This window comes from Erithacus rubecula (assembly GCF_903797595.1).
Source record: "Erithacus rubecula genome assembly, chromosome: 1".
In the NCBI taxonomy this organism is placed as follows: Eukaryota; Metazoa; Chordata; class Aves; order Passeriformes; family Muscicapidae; genus Erithacus; species Erithacus rubecula.
Genome location: NC_136658.1, coordinates 73,464,785 through 73,492,570, shown reverse-complemented (window position 1 = coordinate 73,492,570; position 27,786 = coordinate 73,464,785). Strand labels below are relative to the sequence as shown.

The 27,786-nt window shown below is 38.4% G+C and overlaps 1 protein-coding gene across 8 annotated transcripts in view; it reads left to right on the top strand.

Moving 5' to 3' along the window:
• Positions 1-723: 723 nt before the first annotated feature.
• The window catches only part of NBEA (neurobeachin), a 451,247-nt gene continuing 424,184 nt past the window's right edge, over positions 724-27,786 (top strand). For all 8 annotated transcript variants that reach the window (XM_079333484.1, XM_079333487.1, XM_079333486.1 and 5 more), the window contains exon 1: positions 724-1,152. In XM_079333484.1, the coding sequence (XP_079189610.1) occupies positions 871-1,152 (282 nt within the window). In that variant the 5' untranslated portion in view covers positions 724-870. The remainder of the gene's footprint in view (positions 1,153-27,786) is intronic.

The window sequence follows — 27,786 nt, the reverse complement described above, 5'->3', positions numbered from 1 at the left end:
ATTAAAATAATTTGAGTATCCTCGAAGCATTGGAGGTCCTTCTGTTTCTCTAGTACTGGAGAGACTTGATAAAAATGCTCATTGCCATGAGCATCATTTCAACCAAGGGGCTTGGGAGAACTGATGCTGACCGGACATCGCTGTCTGTAACACCACTCGCAAGCGGAACAGCGCCCGAGGGGCCGTGGGGCAGCGCAGGGCCCCGAGGCGGCGGCACCTCCGTCCCCCGCAGCCCCGGCGCCGCCCGCCCCTCCCGCAGGGGGCGCCCCGGGGCGGCGGGGCGCGGCCGGGCGGGCGCACGGGGGGCTCCACCCCGACCCTCCGGCGGCCCTGCGAGATCCCCCGAGCGGGGGGACGGCGGCGCACGGCCCCGCACGGCCCGGCACGGCCCCGCACGGCCCCGCGCACCTGCTCACCTGTGCCCGGCCGGCTGGGGGGGCCCGGCCCGGCCACTCCCCCGACGGGCTCGGCGCAGGCGCCCTGGCGGCTACCGCAGGCAGGGGGCGGCAACATGGCGGCGTGAGCGGCGGCGGGTTCGGCTCCACAACAACAGCGGCAGCGGCATCGCTCGCGCCGCCGTCCGCCCCGCGCGCCGCTCGCCCCCGCCGGGCCGCACCGCGCTCGGCGCCGCCCGCTCTGCCGGCCCCGCGGCGGCGAGGCGGCCCCGGCCGGCCAGCCCTCGGCTAACGGGGCATCGGCGCCCATAATAATCCCTCATTATAGCGGAGCGGGGGAGCGGCTCCTGGGACGGTGCCGGCGCCTCGGGCCGGCTCCCTGCGGCCCCGCCGGGTGCGACTGCGGTGGATGCGCGGCTCGGCCCGGCCGGGCGGGGAGGCGGCGGCGGCAGGTGCCGGTAACGGCGGGGGGTAAATGGCGAGCGAGAAGCCGGTGTCGGGGCCGGACCCGCAGCCCGCGGGACTTATCTCCGTCGGGGCCGGCGGTGGAGGCGGCGGCGGAGGCGGCGGCGGCAGCAGCGTCGCGGTGATGGGGGAGCTGAGGGCGTCGGGCTCCGGGTCCGTGGTGCTCCCCGCGGGGATGATTAACCCGTCGGTGCCGATCCGCAATATCCGGATGAAATTCGCCGTCCTCATCGGACTCATCCAGGTTGGGGAGGTCAGCAACCGGGACATCGTGGAGACGGTGCTGAACCTGGTAAGCGGCCGGGCACCCCGCCCCGGTGACGCCCCGGCGGGCACCGGCCCGCGCCGCCCGCTCCTGCCGGGGCTGCCCTGCGCCCTCCGCCCCTCTGCCCCCCGGCAGGGACGCGCATCCTCCCAGCCCCGTGTCCCTCCTGCACCTGCGGCCCTTCTCCAGCCATCCTTCCTTCCCAAACTCCCCGTTAATCCCCCGACCTGCTCATCTCCTCGTCCGCCGTGCGTGTGACAGAAGCCCCCTCAGCGCTCCCTAAACTCCAGGCAGGACCCTGCCTAGAACAGACAGGCCACTCTTCCCCTTCCAGTGCCTCGTCCCGGCCACCTCCTGCGGAAGTGTAGTGTGTGCGAATTGCAGTGGGAAAATTAAGGAGATTAAGTAATTTGCGATTTTGTCTTATGGACCCTGCCCTTTAACCTGGTAGCTTCCTCTTGGGAAGAAGAGTGGCATGAATGTAGTATCCGTTTTTAATTGAAAAACGTTAAAAAAAAAAACCCAGCCGGAGCTGGTATCTTTTCTTGGTGGCTGAAACATGTGAAGGGTTTAACCCTGTTAGATCAGAGCTAGTTGAACATTTTATGTGGAGGAAGGGGGAGGAGGGAGATTTTTGCAAGGATTTAATACGCTTTAATATCTGTAATAAAGAGTTAGTTGTATTGCAGTATTGTATTGGGTTGCTCATGTCTTAATAACCTGCCCTGCTTTCCAAAACACATTCTTGTCTGCAAAGTAAGTGTTGTTGCTACTTTGGTCCAAGGTCTGTGCGTTGCAAAATACTACTGTACAGAGGTAAATAGCTGAAACAAGGAGAAGATGCTAAAATCTAGCTCCTTAGTCAGCTGCTCACTTCATGGAGTGAAAGAGTTACTGCAGGACTGTATGACTTAATGTTTTTGCGCTACCTACACCAAAGCCTGAGGAACCTACAGGAGCCAAGCGAGTGCATCTAAAAATGAATCACTTTCAATTATGTGCAATTTGGTGCTGTTCCTGAACGCAAGATTTGCTGCAGCAAAGCTTTTGAAGCAGTTCTGTCAATGAAATACCCTCAAATTTTGCACATAGAATAGGATAGAAAGATGACTGCTCAAAACTGAATGGCAATTAATTGTAACTGCCTTTGTTTCAAATGAGTTTAATGCTTCTAACCTACAATCATTTTATACCAAGTCATGTAAAGAATATATTTTGTTTCAAACACTTTAAAAAGATGTATTTCTCTGTCTGGCAGTTATTTGCATTTGACCTAGCACAGACCCAGTGGAAAAGCTGCAGCATGCAGGGAAGGACATAATTTGGTCAGATCGTTTTAATATTTATGGTTTATCTGAACACATGGGGTTAAAACTGGTAGTTTTCTGAATATGTGGAAAGAGTAATTTGGTGTATTTCCCATTCCTCTCTACAAGCTATTTGACAGCTTGGAATGTGACTTGTAAATTTTATTTTTGCTCTTTGTACAAGTATGTACAAGTCATCATAACTTCATTGGTTTATTACCCGTTTCTTTAAACGTAGCACTCCAAATAAGTTAATGATGTGCAGTTGTTTTTTTTAACTGACTTTGTATAGATCATGAGAGATACAAAGGTGTTTAATCCTTTTCTGGTTTTCTTTCTTCTTTCATTCTTACTGATATTCAAGTTTATTTTAATTCTGGCTGTTAGTGCACCAGCAACTGGATTAACATTGGCTTGTCTTTGGTGGGGAGGTTAAGAGTATGTTTTGGTATCTATGTGAAGGACATCCATTGCTTGCATATAAGATAGACCTGCTAATCAGTTCCTATTGCTGAAAACAATGATGATATTTTAAAATAAACACAAGAGTGTTTAACAGTTCTCTCAGCACTGGGAGACCTATGTGAATGTGAAACTGCTTGTGAGTCTGCTGCAGCAGCGTTGCATCCTGGATCAGTCATTACTTAACAGATGGACTCTAGTGTACAACAGTCAGTATTCCCAAAGCAGAGAGAGACTGTATTGTGTCTGTAATTTTTTTCTTCTCAGGGCAGTATATCTTGCAAAATTATGTTTTTTATATTTTAAGCTTAATTTACTCACGTGAAACAAGCAGTGAATATGGCAAGTAGTAAGTAAAGCTGATGGCACGTGCCTAAACTGCTAAACATTGTCTCATTCTGTATTAAGGATTTTAGTAACAGCTTGAAATAAAGTGCAGTTTTCTATTTTGGAAGCATTCTTCAGAGAATAACTGGGGGTAGAGAGAATTATCTGGTTTGGTAATTTTGATGTTTTTCTTCAGTCTTTACCTGTACTACTCCTGAATGATTTTTAATGCAACTATGATAATGAGTGAGGGGTCTTGTTTTGATAATGTTAAGTTGATACATTAAGTCTCTGAGAGAAATACAGCCTGTACTGTGCCATATTGGGTGGTTATAAGCCATTTGATAATAGCTTTTTAGTATAAGAATTCTGCATAGCTGAGATGTTTTATTATCAAAAAGAATCAGAAGTTAAAGATGGAGATTCTTTTAAAATTTTTGTGTCTCCAATTATTGTTGTCTTTTGCGTAAAGCTTAAATAAGTCTGTTTACTCCTCCTGCATCTATATGGAAGCAGCAGTAAACATCCAAGACAAAACTTTGTTCTGATGTGCCCTTGTCATGGAGGTTGTCACTCTTCTTTCTTGTTTAGCTGTGCTTTCAGAGTTTCTCTTGGAGTTTTTACCTTTAAATGATTGTTTTGGTGGCCACGCACTATCATCTCTAGTGCTGCATTTTGGACCTAACTCATGTAGTACCTTCTAATAGTGATGGACATGGTGGTTTATTGTATCTGTGAGCTGAGGAAGCGTTATTTTGTTTAGTGTTGAAAATCTTTCTGGTCCAATATCTTGGATTTTTACCTTTGCCAAATTTTAACCATGAACTCTCAGCTAAAGCAGTATTTTGTTCTTGGGTATGCCTCCATTGTTTATTAGATTAGTTGTTTCTCTTGATGTTTTTTTAGTGTTTCCTCAGAACTTGGAGTGTTCAAAGTTCTGTTAAATTAGTGAACTTGTTTAGTGAAGTATGACTTTGTAGAATATCTAGTATTGCTTGTGTTGTTTTTCATTGTGAAAGATACAATGGAGAGAGGGTTCAGCCCTTTATATGCCAATGTTTTTGAAGGACTCAGTTGTCCTTAGAAAGACCTTCTGGTGTTAGTACTGTGAAGCTCAGAAGATCTTAAGAATCTATGAGCTGGAGATTTTTAAAGAATTATTTTATAGAATATTGTATTATTGGATTTCTGGAAGTAGGAGGGAATGCTTCATTGTATCACATATATTCTTCTGCGATGGTGCTTGTTTTGGTTTTGGTCCATGGGTTTAATATGAATTCCCAGGCTCAGCTTGTTCTTTCTGCGATGTGCATTCACTGACCCTTGTGTACTGCAAAGCCCCTAACTAGAAAGGGCTTTCCTTAAAAACTGTGTAAACCTCTAATTGCTCTAAGGGATTTCTCTTTGGGGATATTTTGACACCAGTTCTGTGCTTCTATTGATGAGGAGGCCTTTCCCCTTTGAAACAGCTCTATTAGTTTTCTTAGGGTACTGTCAAGGATGTTGTTATTGCATGGTAGATATGCTTGTTGCTGTTAGACTGATGTTTAAAATAAAATTCTACAGCATGTGCTCCAGAAAATGTAATAAAGTGGGTCAGTCTGTCTACCTGTATTCTTCTACTTTTTCTACTTTGGCTTTTCTTATTTCCTAGTGCAAAGTTTCCACATATGGCTTTTATTGGTTTTCTTTGCTATACCTTGACTTGTCTTTCCTTCCATTATTTTACTGACTTGCTTTCTCAGTTCTCTGCTTTTCCAGTATTTTAATGGTTTCAGGAATTTTTTCTTCAGTGTATACTTTGAACTGACTCTTGTTTGGCCATCTTTGATCAAACACAACTATGTGAGTTGCATTGTTTCTTAGCTTTTAGGAAGCTTTTTCTGTTCAGTTTGAATTTCCTGGCATTTGTGATTTTGGGTTTTGTAGTGCTGATTCTATGGCAGTGCACAATAAGCAAGGTGAATAGAAAGATGAATGTGACTAAAAAGTTGTGACTGGTGCTGAAACGTGCTGCTCATTTTGCCTGTGCCTCTTGAACAGATGATGTGATGTAGATTTGAACAGATTTCAGTCTGATACAGGTGTAGCTGACCAGGGTTCTCCTTGTGCAATCTGGAAAGCTTTTATGTATGTTTTGTCAGGCTAGAGAGTGCTTGTAAGAAGTAGGTCAAACACCAGGCTTAGTTCAAAAAGTCTTTTTCTGTTCTTGTTGACTGCAGCCCACGCTTCTGCCTAGCTCTTCTCGTTTTCTTGGCTGTTCCATCCTACTTCAATGTTAGTCACCCATCACAAGAGGTAAGCCGTTTTTTAGTGCTCTGTCACATTGTGTACACGTAGGAGTGGCATTTGCAGTTTCAGAGCGAATGGGTTGAATTATGTGAGAGATCTTCTCTCCCTGCAGGCTTTCTGTAGCAGTGGTCATAAGGAAAAATGTAAAGAGAGGCCTGTGTAAGAAAGATTTTTTTTGTTTTTTGGGGTTTTTTTTTTTTTTTTTTTTTTTCTTCAGAGGTTGGCTGAGGGTATTCTTAAGATGTAGTTGGCTTTGGTATTTGAGTTCTTTGAATTTATCTAGAGTTTTAGTTGCTGCACTGTCTCATGGCACGGTTCTACTTCCATGTGGGGAGGAAGAAACACTTTTGTTCATTGGACACTGTCGTAGTCTGAGGAAGTGTGAGCCTCCTAAGCTGTCATACGACTTCTGTTTTTCTTGTGAAACGAGCTTTGCAGGCTTGAGAATCTTACTCCATTTTCTTGGTGAAAGCTTTCTCATTTTTAATATAATTCTCTGCTGATAGATGGTACTAATAAAAAAAGTGAAGCTTGGGGAAACCTTGAAGTTGGGATTTTTTGAGGGGTTTTGTTTGTTTGCTCTTTGTGAGTTTTGGTTTAATTGAAGGTGGCAGTCCTTTTCCAAGTTACTGTCCCACTGGCCTCTTGGTATCCTGCTCATCTATCCAGCTAATATTGCTAGACAAGCTACTAGAGCTGTATGAAAAGAAAGTATCTTATATAAGAGTTTGTCATAACATTCCATGGGCAGATACTTTGAAGTATTGTAGCCCTTGTTATTATTTAATGCTTTTGTGGAAAACTTAAGTTTTTGTTATAGAAAATCTTTGAATGACTGAATGTTCACTCAATTATTTTATTATAACTGCTTTTTTGAGGGCTTTTTTAATCTAATCCTTGGCAGTAGGTGTTTATGGCTGGAAAGTTTTTTCAGTCGTATCAGTCATAAAGCACTAATGGTATTTCAGCAGGTGGTTTGGAATCTGCTGTGGTTCTTATATGATGGGTTGATACATTTCTATAAGTGATAACTTTTAAAAATCTGTTGTATTGGCATGTAACTGAGTGTTCCTTAATGCTTAACTCTGAATAGCTATTTTCTTCTTATCTTTGCATCTTGATTTTACTTCTCACTTGTCTTTACAGGAATCAGTTAATGGACTATAAGGGAGGTGAATACCTAGAGGCTTTTTTATTTTTGTCACACTGATATAATACAGTTATGAGACTGGTTTTGAAAAAGCACCTGCAATCTTTGGCCTTTCCCCCTTCTCCCTCCTGAGACCCTACCTGTGTTTTATCCTTTACATCAAGCAAAGGGCTAGCACCTTTCTCTATCAAGATGCTATTTTTACAAAATTGTGACCTGATTCCCCATTTAAGCCATGTGTTTTACCAGACTAAGCATTTAGCTGTGTATTCAGTTATACACTAATCTTTCTCTCTGCCCTCCATATTTTCACCTGCCCCTGCTTTCAGATGAGCACTCAAAGGGGTAGAAGTTGAGGGCACAGCTCGTAACACTGTTGAGGGTGAGGTCTAAGAGTCTGTAGTGCATTTTTTCTTTCATGTTAATGCTTTTCAGTGTGTTCACTCATACATCTCAAATATATGAAACACTTTGTATATTGCATCTTTAAAAAAACCCAACCAAAAACTGACATCCAAAACCTTCATAATAATTTCTGAATTTCTACTGAAGTGTTTGTTCCCCTTTTAGTCAAAGTGGAATGAAATCTGTGATTGGGTTAGTACCAAAACAGAGTGTTTTCTTACAAATGCTGTACACAGTGTTAACAGAATGTTAACTTAATAAGCTATTTTAGATCAACCTCTTAGTCTTACTTGTTCATTACTTGGTACCACAACTTTTCCATTTTGTATTTTTGCCTCAGTAAATCTATTTCAGATTAATTTGTGTTGTTCTTCCATTAGCATACAGTGTTTTATAGTACTTAACACAGAACAGTGTCACCTACTTCATATATATTCAATGTGTCTGGTGGCCTGAGGGTCACTGTAGTGGTGTGTATTTATGCTGACGATGTTCTGTTTATTTTTTAGTGCAATTTGATCATCCATTACTATTTATTTTTATGGAAACAACCCATTGTGGAGCTTTACTAATTCTTGCATGGACAGAACCTTTAAGCTTTCTTCTAGTCTGAATCAAATTTAGAGCTTGATTTTATAAGAGGCAGCAGATCTCTTGAAACATCAGTTTTGAATTTGATGACCTACCTACCACATCTGTCTTGCAAGAGTTTGGCATAGATGTACTACAATGATACAGTGTCTGATACATGATCATCAGCATAAAGAATGAAAAGTTAAAGAAATATTTTATTTGTGGAGAGCCATATATTGCTTCCTTAATGATAGAAACATCCGCTTCAACTGTAGGATTAATATGGATTTCAGCTATTTGAGCTGTAATTTAATAACTTCCAGTTTAAGTAAATTGTTAATAACATTAATATCTAAGAGGAAGATTATCTGTTCTTTCCAGTAGAGAATCACCTCAACTTCTGATCAACCTACTGATTGTCTGCTGAAATTGCATTCCAGTAAGTTTTACAGTTTAGCATTTTTTGTACTTTTGACGTAGATAGAAAATAATAGCCTTTGGTAAGTAAGTAAGTCTAAGTAGTTTTGGTGTTACTGAAATTTACACCAGCAATGTCAATTCATCTATTTTAATGCAACCCTATAATATGACTACCCTGCTTTGCTTTAAAATTGGGTTGCATCACTGATATTGTTCCAACATGACAATTCACTGAAAGCTTGCATAAATGCGAGTACTGCTAATGCTGTTCAACAACTTACAAATACTTGGCATCTGTCTTTGCAAAATGATGTTTCTTTCACTGCCCTTTTGTTTAACAGTTGAAAGCCTTCCTTAACTATGCAGAATAAGTATTAAGTTTTGGAATTAGCTGGAAATGAGATATGGCAAAATACTCACAAGTGAAGTTGTTATTCATATCATGCTTTTTGTTACCATTTGGCGTTTGTAGTATTGGGACAGCGTAGACACAAGGATGGAAATAATCACTTTTTGAGCAGATTTTTCTAAGCCATTGAGGCATTGTAATCAGTTTTATGTGATCTCACTTCTTTTTTTGCTTTATAAGTCTTCGTAGTCTGTGAAAAATACTGAATTACATAAAGTTTTCCAATTTTTATTGAATTTTGATTGCCTGCTTTAAGAGCCACTGTAGCAGGTTTGCTTTTTTCTTAAATTTTGTTTCATAAAAAGAAAATAGTTTGAATATAAACACAAATATGAATTTGAAAACCTGTCCTTTGATTGAGAAAGGATCGCATACAAACCTGTTGCAACAGACTCTTACTACAGATTCCTACCATAAAGTTACAGAAAACAATAAAATGTGCTTTCATTAAATATAGAATAGTAGCCATGAAATACATGTTCAAGCTAGTAATGAACCAACTTGAAGCCCAACTGTTTTGTATTGCTCATGCCTGACCAAAGTCTACCCTTAATCTCCAACAATATTTAGTGTAGCTCACTGCATTTAAAAAAAAAAAAAAAACTTTATTTCATTGGGAGAAAAAAGTTTCCCTGTATAGCTGTTAATGTTAAATACCTTTCATTAAAAAACAGGAAAGAATAGAGATTACTTTGAAATAAGGAGTGCATTCCTGCTTAAAGTCAAATGTCTATTTTTATAGCTGGAAGAAGAAGAAAGCTGTCTGCCCCTTCCAATAGGACACACACATCAGAATGGAGCTAGAGAGCTATGTCAGCTCCAGTTGCATAGCATCTTCATAATGAGAGGAAACATCAACTAGTAGATGTGAAAACGCAAGGAGATTGAGTGTCCTGGGAGTCTGGAGAACGGACTTGGGGATTCATCTTTGTATAAGGACATTAACTACAGCTGTTTAATTGCAGGAATTGGAATGTTGAGAGAATGGGTAAAAAGTTTTTGCATGAAAAGAGAAGAAATCCTATTTTATAGGGAAAAAGTCAGTTTCATCCCTATTCAAATAATAATTTTTATGTTAATAATGAAATGTAATGAGGGGCCTCTGAAAGCTACATTTCTGCTATGTTAAGTTATGGAATAAGGAAGAAGGTAAAGAACCTTACTAAGTGCTGTGTTACATTTTTGGGGCTGATGGCTTTTGCTGGTTTTTTGTGAGTTTGAGAGCTCCAATAAAAGCTCAGGACTCCAGCTTTTCCTTCCATTGTTCAAGTGAAATAAATTACCTGTTTTTGCAAATGGCAAGGTGTGTGCCGTGTTTATGAGTCATGTCTGTGACTGATGGTTTCTTGGCTATTAATATTCATCTACTGAATAGCTGAAACTTATGGAAATGTTGGTGTAAGGCTGCATTGGGTTGAGTAAAGTGTTTCAAGCAGTATGCTCAGGAGATGGGAGCTATTTCATTCTTCTGTTTCCCCTCAAGAGATATGTGGAGCCCTTGCCCCGTATTTTAGTCTCTGGGGTTATGAAACTCTTCTTTGCTGTTGTTTCTGTATCTATAGCTATGCGACACATACCTTCAAAGAGCCTGTAATATCTTTTTTTTTGTTTTGTTTTATGTAGCTTATTAAGTGATTTGAAAGACTTATCTGCTCTGTTTGTCATAGAAACATTGCAGTCTCCATTGCATTTTTGATACCTTAGAGAGGACCTTGTGAATGCAGAAATAGACTTATGAGAAGCCTTGTTAGAGTTGAGTCTACTATCCAAGGGTGAAGTGAATTGAATCCATCTGAAAAAAAACTTTATCATGCTCTCCTGGGTTCATACACACCACTGAGAAGGGTCTGGCTCCCTTGTGACTAGTCCCTGCCTACCCTACCCGCTCTACAAATACACATTTATAAGATCTCTTCAAACCTTCTATTCTTAAGGCTAAATAATCCCAGCTCTCTTCAGCCTTTCTTTCTATGTCAGATGCTCCAATCCCTTAATCATTCACACATTGAGATCTTTATTCTCCTTGTGCAGATAAGAAAAAGTGGGAGGTGGAGTCTGGGAAGCCTTTTAATTATAGCAATCCTCTTCCTCATCTCACAGTATGAGCTGCAATATCTACCACAAATAATCCAGTGTAGCAATGCCTAACTCAGCAAATGACAATTTGCACCACATGCAGTCAAGAAAGAAAATAGACCTTGGTGAGCCACAGCAGCGAGCATTTGCTTTTCATCCGTTGTGCCTGCTTGTTAATAGATAGTCTTGGATGAAACATGAAGCCAAGTCTGTCTCTTGGTTCTGCAAGTCACAGTTATGGGTTGTACGTAAGCTTATTTCTTGCATTTCAGAAATATAAAATGTAGCTACATTTAATATTTTGCTGAGAAAGTACAAAGTTAATGGCATAATACTGAGTTAATGAAACTGTGGCTCTTTACGTGTACTATAAATACTACCTTTTTCAACAAATTAGCATGAAATTAAATTAAACTAGAAGAGCTTTTAGCATAGTTTTCAAAGCTATAGCTTGATGTTAGAATGAAAAATAAAAATACAAAATTCAGTATAGAGCCAAGGGTGTTGAAATTCTGCATTGGGCTTGTCAAAATAATAGATTCATGACTTTATATATAATCTAAGGCTTATATATTAAATATTCAATAGCACTTCATGTGCATGTAACTGTATTCAACTTAGAAACTTAAATGTATGGAACAAAGATGATGGTGTAACAAAATTTTTATAGTTCATGTTTCATGAACAGAAAAGCATTTATTCAAAGTAACTTATAATTTACAGTAATAAACACATTGTAACTAGAACAATGTGTAGGCTTAGTCACTAAGATGAAGTCAAGTCTTTCAGAGTTGATACAGCAGAGTATTTGACATTTTAAACATACTGCTCACTGAACAGGAGCTGATCTAGTCTTTAAAATGGATCAGTGAAGTTGATAATTGCAGGTATTTTCTAAAACCCAGAAACAGGTTATTCCCAAGGCTCACAATTGTCATGATTTCCATTATTATTAGTATAAAGCTTTTTTATATTTTCAAGGCCAGGTTGGATAGGGCTTTGATGAACCTGGTCTACTGGAAGATACCTTTGCCCCTGTTATGGGGGATTGGACTTAGATGATCTTCAGGGTCTCCTCAAACCCAAACTGTTCTATGATGATTCTATAACAAGGGAAAATGAACTAGAGTAAAACGGTTTGTTTGCTTGCATTTTTTTCCTTAATGAAATGTGATTAAATTCAACTTAAGAAAATTTGGATCTACTCACTTAGTTACATGTCCTGTTTTAGTTAAAAAAGTCATTTTAAAGTCCACAATCCATTTTGTCCCTTGAAATTGTAGTTTAAACTTTCCCTTTTTTCAGAAATCAAATAGCTCAAACTAATGCAAATACTGAGAGCCTTTAGTGTACCTAAGCACAATCAAGAAGGATGGGAAAGGGGGGAAGCGGAAGTTTAAGCTAAGTGAGGTTGATAACTTTTAGCTAATATTAGTTGAAGCTAATATTTTTCCAGCTAAGTCCTTTAAAAAAAAACCAACAAAACAAGACAAACAAAACCCCCCAAACATAACTGTATCAAAAGTACCTAAATTGTTTAGATAATGTTTATCTATTGGAAATGATACCATTAAAAGGAAGCTTTATATTAAAAAAATAAAAAACCTAACTGCATGATGGGAAAATCCTGAGTACAACAGGTTATCTTCTTTCAGTGAAAAGAAGATAAAGCAGTGCCCGCCTGGATTTGCAGAGACCTTGAAATGACTTGTTACATGATGTTTTATTAATTTTTGAGGTGTCTGAGGGAATTATTACCATCTGTTAATACCAGAGTCTAAGCTGGCATGTGGGTTTCAAAGTGCTTTGTGCTGAAATTTTTAAGTAAGAAATCCTTCTCTTAAAACTAAATGTAGTTAAGAGGTTTCAAAGTGTAAATAGAGAATACCTTTTATAGTCCAGATTTAAGCTGTTGGATCATTTGCCACTTTGGTTTGTGGTCCTAGCCTGTCCTCTGAAGTTAGGATGGCTGCAAGTACATGTAATGGAGTTTTCCTCATGCAGGATTTAAGACATAAATATATTTTCAACTTGCTTTAAGTTTGCAGTGCTCTGTTTTAGCCAGAAGTTACTTCACTCTGAAAAGAAAGAAGCACATTTTTTTTATTTTTTTCTGGCCGAGATCAATCCTAAATGTTTCTTGTACCAAAAATCTGATATTATCCAGAAGAAACAGTAAAAGTCTTGAAATGTCGTTACAATTTAAATCTTTTCTGGAGCTCAGAGAAATCTTGGGAACACCTTGTTTAAATTATTCCTTCAAAATTCTTCTCTCATATGTTCTTTGTGGAGTTGTAGTAGATTTTAGGCCTTGCTTAGTAAGAAGCTGATGAAGCAACCTGAACTTTGAGGGTGAGGATTGGGTTATTTTGCTTAAGCAGTACATCTGGAATGGTCATGTATGTTTGTTGCATTAGTTTTTGAGAAATCACAGGTTTAAAATTTTTGTTATGTATGCATTCTGTAGAGCATGAAGGGTTGAGGAGACCTCATACTTCCTACTACAAGCAGGACGTGGCAGAGCTGCAGCTGACAGAAGAGCCAACATGAATTTGGGTTAAAATTCCCCTAAGAAATCCTGAAGGTTACCTAGGAGATAGGGAGATTTGTGGTCTAAAAGCAATTCTAACTTAAGAAAACTCTTTGGCATTTCTGTTTATTTATAAAATGGAAATCGAGCTAAACAGTCTATACTTAGTGTAGCAAAATGAGATCTTTAAAACACTATAATGAAAGGCTACTTGAGCGTTATTAAAAATTAATACAGCCAAGAGAGTTATTGAGAAAAGTGGCATTTAGCAGTAATTGTTAATAGGTTTTGGTACTGCTGTATGGTAAGTAGCTTCCAGCTTCATAGTTTGTGTTCTGTTTCTATTGTAATATTTTTCATTATTTTTCAGTTGTCTTTTTCTTCTCGTATATTTTTAAGTTAAGAATAACCATTCTAGGTCAATAGGTTTGTACTGTGACTGAAAACAAAGACTTGCCTGAAGTCTTTTATTGTATAAGCATCAAAATAAGCTCTAGAAGAAAAATACTTTTAAGTAATAAAACTGATCTTTGGGGAGTAGAATGTCATATAAAAAAACTGTATTATGATGCTTCATGGAAATAATGTCTGGGATAGTGCTCAGTTTTTGAAGGTGTGGGGTTTGGGGATTGGAGTGGTATAATCCTGGTCTCAGAGGATGTAGTGGTTTTATGTGTCCAGGGTTTGGTAGTGCGGGGGCTACAGGGGTGGTTTCTGTGAGAACCTGCCAGAAGCTTCTCCTGTGTCTGATAAGGCTGGTCCAGCTAGCTCCAAGACAGACCCATCAGCAAGGGTGGCAGGGACTGTGGGCAGCAGATTTAAAAGGAAGTTACTGCAGAGGAGTGATTGCAGCTGGAGAGAGGAGTCAGAGTATGTGAGGGGAACAGCACAGTGTACAGCAAGATCAGTGAGTGAAGAGAGGGAGGAGATGCTCCAGTTGCAGTGGCCCCATGGAGAGCCTCTGCTAGAGCATGCTTTCTGGCAGAACTTGACTTCGTGGAGGACCTGTGCTGGAGCAGTCTATTCCTGAAGGACTGCACCCTATGGAAGGGACCCATGCTGGAGCAGTTTATGCAAGAACTGTAGCTTGTGGAAGGGACCCATGTTGGAGAAGATCATGGAGGAATGTGTCCCATGGGACAGACGCTATTCTGAAATACGGGAGGAGAACAATGAGAAAAAAGTAATGGAGGCAATGGGAAGCAGACAAATGACAGCCCCTATTCCTTGACCCTCTTCATCATTTGGGGGAAGGAGGGAGTGAAGTTGAGCTTGGAAAAAAGGGATAGGGATGAAGTAACAGTGTTTTAAGGTTTGATTTTATTTATAATTGTCTTACTCTTGATTTTTAATAATTTTGTTTCCTCAAGTTATGCCTGTTTTTTCCTATGATAGTAATTGCTGAAGGATCTCTCGCTATTATCTTGACCCATGAACCTTTTGTTGTATTTTTCTCCCCCTGTCCAGCCAAGGAGGGCATTGATAGAGTGTCTTGGTGGCCACCAGGTGTAAGTAGATACAGTAAACCTGTAGCTTAAATACTTCAAATTGCAGGTATAAACAGAATTAGAATTCTATGCAGGGATTGATCTTTATACACTACTATTAATTTACCTGTATTTCAACAAACAGCTGCTTTTCAGCTTTTGAAATGTGAATTTTTTAATTGCAATTGACATTTGCAGTGGTGAGGTATAATTAAAAAGAAGGTGATTGATACTTTTGAGTGATGAATAAGACTTAGCGGTGCCTACTGGCTGTCCTAGGTGCATTGCCATTTGCGATACCCCCATGGAATCTGACTAGTTGAAAGAGCTGGCTGTGGCACGCAGCTCTTTAGTAACTCCACTGCTGCTTCTGGAAAGTCTTGTTTGACAGAGATGAATCAGCTTGTTCTCATGCAGATTGCTGAATGTCTCTCTTCATATATGTGAAGCTATTAAAAGACTTCTTGGAGGACAGTGATACCAGTAAACAGTTTGCATTTTTTTTTTTTTTGTTTCTAATTCCACATTCAGCTCCATGTGATGCGGATGAAAGTGCTTACGTTTGGTGCTGTTTAGCTTTTATTTACACATCTTGGGATTATTTCCTACTAACAAGCACCCCTTGTACGACACACCCACTGGAAACACAAGCCCAGCATTCACACAGAAGGCTCAGAACTTGCATCTTGTAGGATTTGTATCCTGTAGCTACATTGTGCTTTTAAAGCCCCTAGCTGAACAGAAAGAGGACTGTATCTGTTCTCATTGTGACAAGTTCATAGTGGCTGACATGTTTTACCCTGACTTGTAATATTACAATTAAGTGTGTTAAAGAGGAAATTAAATGTTTTCTTTTTCAATCCTTATCAGACAGCTACTGCTATTTAAAACTGTCTTGTATGGCAGAAAACTGTCATTTATGTGTTATGGTGGTAGACTGGTAAGTTACAATTTAAATCTAACAAGCAAATGGATGGGAATTTTTTAAGTTTGTCAGTTCTGGATATATTCAAAGTGCACCCAGCTGATTTAAAGTTAAGCATTACACACCCTGACGCAGTTACTGGGGGATTTCTATTGTAAAGAGGAAGGCTGGAAGATTTTTCTCTTTTTGTGGAAGAAAAGATCAGGGTCATGTTTGAATGCCTTCCTTCTTATCACTGTCAAATAGTATTTTCTGTTTTGGTTGACTGCCAGTGTCTAGTATGTGTGTGTTCTGCCTGGAAACACTGGATTGTCTTTTTCTGTATTTGGTAGTTATACCATGGATGCTTAAATAAGATTTCCTTTATTCAGGTGAGATTAACATTGTTTAATTTTGTGTGCTTTTAAAATTGCAGAGCCATTCCTTTTTCTTTGTACAGGACCAGTTAAGACTTCCACATATGTCTGGCACATTTAATTGCAAACTACCATTGAACTGCACACACACAGTTTAGTTGGATCATATTTTCTATTTTAAAAGTTCATGTCAAAAATTAAAGAAAATGGAATGCCTAGTGAGAATCAGTAAATTATAATTTTAAATGTAAGTATTTGGAGGCTCTTCTATGGTATGAATAAAGTATTAATGTAGATATTGTTATTACCCAGTTTTGAATCACAGGATTCTGAGGTCTTAAGAGATAAACTATGAGCATTGGTTAAAATGACTTAAGAAAATAGCCTTGGATCAATTACAGAATGCTAAATCACGACTCACAGAACAATTTGAAATGGAAGGTCTCTGATTATTGGTGTCAAAACTGGGGAAGCTTGTATTCAGCAGTAGGCTCTGGGGCAGGGCATGAAGGAACACATACAGATCTAATGTAATACCTTCCAAAATCAGGGGTTTTCTTTTGTTTTTTGTGTTCCCATACTTAAAAAGCTTAGGAATTACTTTCAAGAATATGAAGAGGTTGCTTGTTTTAAAAAATGTGGCATTACTGGATCTCTCGTTCTCAACAAGTGGTTCTTGGTTGGCTCTGTTGGTGACACATTACTTACAGGTGAAGAAAATTTTCTCCTTTGAGAGGAAGGGGCTCTACACAACTATTTACAGTCAAAAAGTAACTAAAAAAGCTACATATCTGTCCTAAATAAGATAAAACTGGATAAAAAAAGAGGATATACCTGTTTAGTGAGGCACTGTTAATTGTTCTAGACATTTACTGGCCAGTGATTTCTTTATTGTTGTTCACCTAGTTGGATTTTACTTTTTTAGAATGGAAATATGAAATAATACATTTTGTAAGTCCTGTCCCATCCTCAATGTTGAAATAAGATAGCATTTTTAAAATCTTTTGATCTTCAGTAGCAATAGTCAGTATAATCCTTATCATAAGTATTTCAAGCAGTGGTTTACGGCTTTGCTTTCAAATGAAATAAAAATTGAATTGTCATGAAAAGCAAATTTTGAAGATGTGTTTCACTGACTCCTAGTGGAATACAGGATAGATATTATTAGCAAAGGAAACAGAAAGTAAGAACTGATGCAAGCTTTCAGTCAGTCCTTTTTTTGTCTTTGTAGGCCCATTCAGTTAAGTTTACATAGCTTCACTATTACAGTATACAGTATTACTATTTATCAGTAGTTAAAATGATTTTTTCTCAAAATTCTAATTTTAAATCATTCTTCAAAGACAGTATTATTGCATATTGAATGCAAGCATAGTCTTTTATCCTGAGTAAACATTACATGTTTCTGTACTTAAATTTTCATGAGCATCAAAGATGTATCTGTTCTAACAGGATTTTGGGCTAATTGTTTGGTTTGATTTTTTTTGTAATGGTTTTCAAATTAAAAGTATGCAAATATTTCTAACTTTGCATCCCTTAAAACAAAAACCATACTTTTCAAATAATCTCAGCGATATTAGAAACATTAAGTATTTCTTCTGGCTGCAGTATTTCAGCAAAATATTCTTTCATGAAAATCTTTGGTGTGCTTACATTAATTGTATTAAACTGCTTGTCATATAGAACAATGAAAAATCAGTTTCAGGATTGTGTGCTGATTTTATTCTTTGTTTGGTTTTTATTTTAATTTAATTAAAATTTTATTATTATAAAAGTTTTAATTTCCTTAAAATATGAAGAAAGTAATAATGGCAAGCTAAAAAGCTCCAAAATTGCAAACACAAATATGTAATGAAACAATCTCACTTGACTGGAAATCAAGTAATTATTTTTTAAACTTCTTTTAAATTAAATTCCTTTGAACTAAAATTTAAAGCAAATTATTGGTACAGTGGGTTACTAAGGGGGTGTGAGGAAGTCTCAGCTCTCATTATGGCCTGTTGAAGTTTTCCTTTCATATGGCTTTATGATCAGTCTTTATAGGAGGAAGAGGATTTGGGGGTGTTGGACAAGAAGCTTGATATGACCCAGCGAAGTGCTCTTGCAGTCCAGAACCAGCATATATATCCTGGGCTGTGTTACAAGGAGTGTGGTCAGCAGGTCAAGGGAGGTGATTCTTCCCCTCTACTCTCATGAGACCCCTCCTGAAGAACTGGGGCCTCCAGCGTAAGGAAGATGGCAACCTGTTGGAGCAAGACCACAGGAGGGACATGAAGATGATCAGGGGGCTGGAGCACCTCTCCTGTGAGGGCAGGCTGAGAGAACTGGGTTTGTTCAGCCAGGAGAAGAGAAGGCTCCAGGGAGATCTTACTGCAGCCTTCTTGACACTAAACGGGGCTTACAAGAGAGCTGGAGAGAGATTTCTAACAAGGGCATGTAGTGGTAGGGCAAGGGGCAGTGATTTAATTAGGTATTATGCAGAAAGTGTTTATTGTGATGCTAATGAGGTAGTGAAACAGATTGCCCAGAGAAGCTGTGGATGCCACATCACTGGAGGAGTTCCAGGCCAGCTGGGTGGGCATTTGAGCAGCCTGGTCGAGTGGAAAATGTCCTTGCTTATGGCATACAGGGGTTGAACTTGATAATCTTTTAAGGTGTCTTCCAATCCAAACCATTCCATGTTTACAAGATGCACTCTCTGGCAGATGAGAAATGGGTATTTAATTTGCTTAGAGGATATAAATAGAAGCTGCAGTCTGTCCTTCATGTCCCTCTTGAGAATCTGTTTCTCTGGGATCAGATTTTGTTGAGGGCTCAATTGGAGCACGTATTCAGTCTACTCAAGGTCCTTAGTTAATGATCTCTTTTGTATTTTTCCTTGGTGAGTGAGATTTAAATGTAGTTGAAGTAGGTAGTGGAGGAGAGGAGTGCTTGTAACCCTGTGCAGGACTGTGTGGGGAGGTGTGTTACTGTTGTTTCAAGTCAGTGAAGTCTGTTAGCTAGGATTTGTAGATCTGTTGTGTTTCTGAAATACCTGCTGAGTCAGAAGATGAAGGAGATTATCTCTCATCTGAGCCTCATATTACTTGTGAAATGGAGTTTATGTGCTAGGTACCTTTCTTTCCTAAACTTGTTCAAAATCTGGGAAAGATTGCATGGGTTCCAGATTCAAGCATGACTTGTGTTTGTGGGTGGTGGTTGTCAACATACTGAGATGCTTCTTAGGCTGTGAACTGCATTAAGGTTGGCTGTGTTGGCTTTCCAACATGAGATTTTTCTTGATCTGCTGCATTTTCTCTTTCTGCACACTCCTTCTATGCCAGGATAGTAAGTTGCTTACATTTTCAAGTAGATTCTGCTTCCATGGGATCTGAACTTCACAGTCAATAGATTGTTGGCAAACTATTTTTTGTTTCACCTTTTCAAAGAACTGCTGTCTCCACTGGAAGAATTCCTAGCTTTGATGGTAGGTTACTGACTTTTTCTCCAGTGAGAATGGAAAATCAGATCACTCATTCGCAGTGAGGGTCATGGCTGAATTTTTCCCCAGATGAGTTTAATTTATTTCTGTTTTGTTCACTGCCTGTCAGAGGTGTTCATCTGTATTCTGGATCTGAGGAAATTACCTTCTTGCTGGGACAAACCAAGGTGTTGAAATTGCTATGTGTTTTTAAAAATGCAGCTGTATTTGTCTAGAAGATATCAAAATTGGGTTCTGTTATGTCAAGACTTCATACAAAGCCATGAAAATTGATTCTGTTTTAAGTTGTAAAATTTTCCTTATTGGACATCAAAAGGTTGCCACCTGGAGGGTTTTTATCATTTCTATCAAGCTGTGTGTAGTCAAAAAAATAACCTGATAACAATGCTTTTTTGAAAAACAGTTTTACAATAATTTTTTGCGTGCATTTTGAAAGATACTTCCCCTGAAATCATATGATACTGCATAAGGATTGCTGTTTCACTTGGAAGAAACTTGTTTCTCCCTTACAGATTTAAAAACAAATAAATAAGACTTAGAAAAATTTTCTCTTTTGAATATCTTAGTATGTGGCTGTCTGGTTGGGAAGTTCAGATTTCCTTCCTTGAAACTTCCAGCATGACAAGATCCAGGATATTTTGTTGAATTAATTTTAATTTTTAATTTTTTTTTCATTCTACTGAATTTAGTTCGTTCTTTGGCTAATGCAGATGAGCTATTGTGATGTGATAGGATTAGTGGAAGAGTGCTGGATATGTCATGATGCTACAAGTCTGTTGATACTTAGCTATGGCTAGGTTTAGATTGCTTCTTTGGAACAGAGTTGCCTTGTTTTTCAGATAACCTCTGTCAGAAAGGAAAAAGATCCCACATTAGCTATCAGTGCTGGTACCAAGGTCTCAGAAGACAACCACAAGTGTCCATGTGGTATGCATTTTAGAGGGTTGCTTCAGGTTAGTTTTTAGCCTAGTCCTGTTAGCAACTAAAATACATTTTATTGTTGAAGATCTGGAGTTCCTCAGAATGATTTTTGCGACTACTCCTGGAGTGCATCTTTTATCTAAAATATTAATTTGTCATCTAAAATATAATTTGGACGCTCAAAGTTCACATTGTAATATGAAGATGAGGCAGCTTAATAAAGCAAAGGCTGCATGTGGAAGGAAAGGAAAATAGAAAATTTATTCTCTTCTTCCTGTCAGCAGGCAGTGTCCTCCCACTTCCTGGGAGCAGCACACATAGCAGCAGCTCTGAAAGGCCAGCATCATTATAACAAAGGCCCCTCTCCTCCTTTCTTGTAGCTTTTATTGCTGAACTATTTTCATATGGTATGGAATATCCCTTTGGACATTTTGGGTCAGCTCTCCTGACTGTGTCCCCTCCCAGGATCTCACCAAGCCCCAGACCACTGGCCATTGGAGTGGTGAGAGGGAACAATGTTGGAGAGACAACTTGGTGCTGTGCCAGATCTGCCCAGCAGTAGCCAAAACATTATTATCAGCACCTTTGTAGCTGCAAATACACAGAGTACAGCGCTGCAAGGGCTACTAAGAAAAAAATTAACTTCCTCTCAGCCAGACCCAGCATATCATTTTATATCAGAGAACAGCTAATGTTGTAAGAGACCAGTGGAGGTCATCTCATCCAGCCCCCCACTCTGACAGGGTCCCCTTGAGCATGTTACTCAGGATTGTGTCCAGATGGCTTTTGAATACCTCCAGGGTAGGAGACTCCACAGCCTCTCTGTGCAGCCTGTTCCAGTCCTCTGCCACTCTCACAGTAAAGAATTTCTTCCTCATGGTCAGATAGAACTATGTGTGTTCCAGTTTTTTGTCTGTTGCCTCTCATCACACACATGTAATTTCATGTGCGTGGCCTTCTGCAGTCTTCCTCAGGAAATGCTGACTGAGACTCCTGTCTGAAGTAAGGTTCTGTTTGTGTGTTAGTGTGCTTTGCTATGCATTTAAACCCATGCATTAGAGTCTGCTACAAGAAAATAAATGGTAGGAAATTGGTGCTGCCTTTACCAAATGAAGTTTGTATGTGCTCTGGAAAACTAAGTAGCTTGAGTCTGTCAGTACAACTGTTAATTCAACAGAGTGCCTCTTTTTACTGCAGATCTTATTTTGTTATTTCAAGACTGAGCATTTCCTTTCACCCGACAGTCTCGATTTTAAAATATTGGCTTAGAACACATTGTTTATGCCAAATTGCACTAAAGACCCATCTAGCTCACTGCACTATTTTTATAGAGTGGATGAAAGTTAAAGAGCAGGGAGAGCTTGTAATACAGACCTTTTCTATTGCTGCTCTAGCCACCACCAAAACATGTCTCTGAGACTTTTTATTGGACACCTTTGTACAGGCATTCGATGATCCATTTCTTCTTCATTCCTTCATTTAAATTTTTTGCTGTTTTAGAACATAAAATATGTGTTAGCCTGTATAAAATATGTTTACCATGTTTTTAGTGGGGAGGAATTACAAACATACTTGTGTAGCATTTATTCTAAAACCTACCTTCTCCACTTTAATGTGATATGCCTTGGCTCTTATGTTTCAAGAGTATTGATTATTTGACTTTACTACTCATTACTTAAGGATCTCTCATTTTCTTTTCCTCAGATGCCTCCTTCTACCCAAAGAGTCCTGATTTAGTTAGCTCTTCTGGTAGACCACTCCATATATAAACAGAAAAACAGTAGCAGTGGTGAATTGAAAAATGTTTTACATCCAGCATTTCACTTCTTAACTGAAGAGTGTTTTCTAGAATGATACCTTTCAGTCTTTACTACTGTTTGGGTTTTGGGTTCTTATTCAGGAGCTTTCTGGAACAGATTGAAGTCATAATCCCCGAGTTTTAAATCCCCTAGTTTTGAAAAAATACTGTTTGGTCCTGTGCGTTGTGATTCCCTCCCTCTGCTTCCTGCTTAAGTGTGTGATACATGGAACAAATCCTTATGTTTGGTTTATTTTTCCTTCTGCCCTACTGGGGCTTTGCAGCCCTGCTGACACTGGATAGATAAATGATTGCAACAATGATGTAGGGATGCAAGAGAGAGTATTTTACTAGAAGCTCATTTTGCGATCATTCATTTTTTTTTCCAGTGGAAAGAGAAGACTGCAGAAATTTGCAAAGGCCATTACTGAAATTAAATTGGAAGACCTGTACAAGCTGATGTAGATGGCATTGGTTGCTTACAGGGAGCTGAGATAGTTGCTACAGTGACATGCACAGAATTTTGTAGTGGTACTATGTTAATTCTTTTGGTTGGATTTAGCTATCTGTAACTTTGTTACCATGACATGGTTTATCAGATGATATTGAGCTTCAGTAATTTATCAAAAATTTTATTAAGTGGAATTATTTACCTGATGTTTGTATAGTGATCACTATTAGAAAGTAGGATAAAACTCCTTTCTTGGCCTTGTACAGGACAAAATGATCTATATACTTAATTCGAACTTCACAATAGGCTTATTTTTTTAAGTTTTTAAATGTTTCAATGTCAGATTTCCTATTTTTTACTCTGACTGTGTTGTAAAGAGACTCGGAAGCACAAAGCAGCCCAAAGCGTGTTGTTCCTGGTCTTTTAAAATAGTGTCTCAAGATGCTGCTATTTTTTCATATTCCCTTGGTTCCTAGCAGAACTCAAAATAAGATTGGCATTTGTTAAAACTCAAGTATTTCTCATAGCAGCTCCTTAATGGTTCAACCTTGCATGAAGTCAAAATGTGGCCATTTTCCCATGCCTTTAGTTTGCATGTAGATCTGGTCAGATGATTGCATAAGTCTTCACTAATTTAGCTTCTCCTAATTTGGGGCAGTTTTTTCAGTCTTGCTGGTTTAATTGTTTGTAATAGCCTAACTGCTTTTATGAATCACTTTGAAAATTTACTGTGTTTTTCACACTTTTACACTAATCCTGCTACTAAAGCAATATGTTAGCAGGTATCATTGTGAGCACCGACTAGTTAATATCACTAATTAAGATGTATTTAGATTGTACTATGTGACACAATGGGGAGATACCATAGTTTTCTAGATTTCAGCAAAACCTAAATGAAGCAAAGTGAAAAACAAAACTGCCATCTTGTAAAAGAGAAGATAGTGTATTTTGTCCTGTGATTATAACCTCTGCTGTAGGGCTGTGGAAAGAGTAATTAAAGATATTGTGGAGTAGCTCATCTTTTTCTGGAGCTGAGTCATCCACCTGTTACCAGATTGTGCGATTGTGTAGTTTGAAGCATATCAAACACCACATCATGGATTCTCTGGCAGACCTTATACTGAGACTCTGATAACTTGAAATGTGTCATCGGTGAGGATAAAATGAAGTTGGAGAGTTGGTGGCGATTAGAGTATGTAATAGGTACCACATCTGAGGCTGTCATCTCTACAGATGTACTTTATGGCCTTTCAAAGAAGGGAGGAGATGGAGAAGGACTCTTACATAGATGGGAAATGCCTGAGTCAGAATCTTTCAGTTGACCTTAGAAAAGCTAATTTTTCCATTTCCCGTGTCGCAAGAGATTAGTCATTTATTTAGGAACCAAATTAGATCTCTCAAATTTGATGATGCACATATTTTCCTAATCAACTAGTGATTAATTTTCAGTTAAACTGAGATCCATTGTTGCATAGTCAGCACTGCCTCTCTTCATGTGTATAGTTAGTGGTACTGACATATTTAAATCAAATCTGGGATTTGAACTTTATTTTTTTCTTCTTAGAACTTTGCTACAGTTTTGGATTTTTTAACCCAGACTTTTCTATTATAGTCTATTTTTTAATGCCTATGCAAATTATATTGGTTTAGCTGGGCAATTTTTTTATAGTTGATGTAAAACATACTTAATTTTCTTATAGAAAAGCTATGAATATATATGATTTCAGACTGTTTAGCATAGAATCAGTGAAGTGTCAAGTCCATTATTTTACTTCTTTAGGCATTGTGTGTATTTTTGCATTGTGCATCTGTCTCCTGGGTACTCTTCCTTGTTACAGAACAGTTGCCTAGTTAAAATCAGTGGGTATATTCTTGCTTTTTCTGACCCATATGCAGTCATTTTTGACTGGGTGAGTGTTTTCTTGGTTGGTTGGTTTTTTTTTTAACTTTGCCTAAATGATGACTTTTATTACAAAATAATTCTGTTTAGGCAAAAAGTAATCTTGTCCTCCCCTTTTCATAAGATCTTAAGCCTAGAGTTACTAACAGCAATATCCTTCCTTGAGACTGAAGACTGTATCAACTGGAAGTCAGTTTCATTTATTACATTTTCCTTAAAAGTCATTGTGCTTTTTAAAAGATACAACTAATAATCTGTTCTTGCATCTTTTAAAAAACTGCTATTTGCTATGTGTGAATCTGAGTAACGGCTTTTGAGCAGGAATAATGGATTTGTACATTAAAGTTTTGTCAAAGCTGTAACTTGCAAAGCTTTATAAAATAACTTTTGGGTACCAAAACCCAAAAAGAAGTAGGCTATGTAATGTATTCTTACGGTAGCTTCTTGGGAAAAACAGTCTGTTTTTAAACAACAAAAAGTTTAAAATCCTTGTCTTTAATTGTTTGTCTGTTCTGCACTGAATGCCTAGCCTGAGGCTTGTATTTTGTTCTCTGCTTCAGTGATGTTATAATTGAGCATGTCTAAGGAGACTGATGGAGATATTAATTAGGAGTGATTCCTAAAAGAAAGTGTTGAACACTGGAGGGCAACATTACTGTTTGCTGGAAGCAGTAAACCTCTGCATGTAGAAGAAGCTGTGCTCACACTCAGTGCTCTATGCTTGCTACCTTTTGTATTTCTTGCCCTGTTTTTGAGTTTTTCACATGTAAGTTAGAATTAATGTGACTGTTAGAGCTGATTGCTAATGTGGCCTTTGCTTTGCTGTTTCCTGCAGTGCAGTGATATAATGAAATTGAGTACTCAATTTTAGTCAAAGTTTAAATTACATCCAGAAGCGTAATCTTTTAATTTATCATTTACGTCTGTTCAATAATTGAAAAGTTGTTTTGCATTCCATATAAGCTTTGGGGTTTTATCATTGATTCAGTGAGTATTTTAAAAATGCATATCAGAAGTATAAATTCCTTTACTAGACAGCTGAGATGTGTGTCAAACTGGATTTGGAAGACCATTGAGTTTTGTTTACATATATGAAACGACATTTTAACAAGTTTTAAAAATAATATGCTTGTTTTATGAAATTTTACAAATATCCAGAAGTTATACACTCAATAGTTCAGTATTTTTCAACATATTTATTAGAAATTTGAAAAATTAGTGACATCAGTGTTTCAAAGCGATTTACATGTACCTATGGTATCAATAGGTACCTTGGGTGCCTCTGACAAGTGGCTCCACATGTCCTAAAGATTTTTTTTTAATGTATATGTCACTTATAAAGTTATTATCTTATAAACTATTTTTTGGAGTTCAGGTTTTGTGTTATTTGCAGCTAGTTCAGATAAAATATTCTGCTTTCCATTAAATAGGGTAATTCATTATCTTTTTACCTCCTTTAAAATATAATGCTTAACTTGTGTTGTAGCTAATGTCTGTCTTCCTTTAACATGGGATCTTTTAAATAGTAAATTCTAGGTCCTGATGCAAAAATGTTTTTTGCAAAGATGCAGCTAAATAGCATTCTCTTACTGGCATCTCTTGAAGGTTAGCTGTTGCTTCATGGTCCTGCTTTAGCATATCAGAAATTATCTTTTGCAGGTAGAGATTTGTTTGTTTCTTCACCTGAAGTCATGTGAAATATCTTCTTGCTTATGTGTAGATTTGGCCTCAAAGAAAGTTTAGCTACACCAGATTTTTACAGCATATCAATAGATGTGAAGTTATTGAAATCAGTGGGGTTTGCATTCAAATTTTGAACAGGTGTGCATGAGAAACAGCTGTGAAATTGCTCTGCAGAAGTTGGATGTCAAGGTCTTCATCTCCAGCTGACTGCTGAAACAGTTGTCTGACCCAAAGCTTCAGTCTGTGATTAAAGGAGAATGCCATGAGTAATTGAGTTCTGAGATGGATTCATTTTTCTGACATAAAACTCTATTGGCAGTATAAGGTGTGTGCTTTTTAGATGTTGCCCATTGAAAGTGCCTTATGGTGTATCAGGGTAAGATTTGCCTTGGCCACATTTGAAGATTGTCCGGAATGATGTGCCAAATTCTTCTGCTACAATAAATATTTAAAAGACACTGATGTTCCTGTCTCTTCATAAATATATTCTAATGACTTAGCTTTTGAAGGTTTGGGAAAAAGGCACAGTGTGAAGTATGAATGAGCAACTGATGGGTAAAAAAATAATCTCTTTTGGTAAAAATGGTTAGAAGAGAGGAAAAAGAGAGCAAAGAAAAATAAGGTGACATTTGAGTGACAGTGCAAAGAAAGGATCTGCAATACAGGAGATTCAAGAGGCATCGTTTCATCAAAAGGAAAGATTAATATGCTTGGAAACATGGAAAATATGGAAGAAATTATATAAACTTCAAGAACAACAAAGAATAAAAATAAGGATGGTCGTAATATTTGAGGAGTGGGAGGAGGAAAGAGGAGAAATGCAGATTACTAAGGAGGGGGCAGTTAAACACTAAGCTTTGACTGAAAATAATACTATCTTGAACAGTTTATTTGGTCTGAGGATATGATCTTGACCCTCTGTTTTAATATCCTTGATTTGCAGTTTCACTTTATGCATGCAATTCTGATAAATAACAGAGGAATCTAGGTAGAGTGTGGGTATTTGTGGAAGGTATTCCAGGCTACTTGCATTTCCTTTCCTTAGATCAGTGACCATTTAAACTGGAATCATGCTGTCAGTTCTTCCCTCATTGTCCAGTGTGCAGTTGGAGCAGAGGAAGCTCTTGTGTTTTCTACTCATCTAATCAGGTTTGACTCTATGTGCTTCCCTTCACCCTGTCAAATTCTCAGTGCACAGCTTTTCCTTTCTTCCTGAAGCTCTGCATGGGCTACCCATTGCAACCCCTCTGAGAACATTTGGCTGTTTGGCTCCACTGTGCACACATCAAGACCCACTGCCGTATTATCATGATGAAAAGTGAAATTGTTCCAAATCCAGGAAATAACAGCATTTAAACAGAAGGTATTTGAAAGCTGGTATGTCTTATGCAAATACCAAGTATAAGATTATTGGAAACTAACATCTGTCTGTTAAGTGTGATACTTTTGAAAGCAATATAATTGCAAGTTATTTAACATTGTGGAACTAAATGCATTATTCTGCAACATACAGATTATAGATTTATGTGTGGATCTTTGCATAACTAAATATTTTATTTTACAATTTCTTTAATTGTAATGTAACCCTTGTTATTTATGGTATCTAGATTTCATAGGACAAAATAAAATGTGTATGGCCTCTCTGAAGGCTAGATTGATATGTGTTTCACTGTATCTCACCATTTGGTATGAGTATGGAAATTCCATG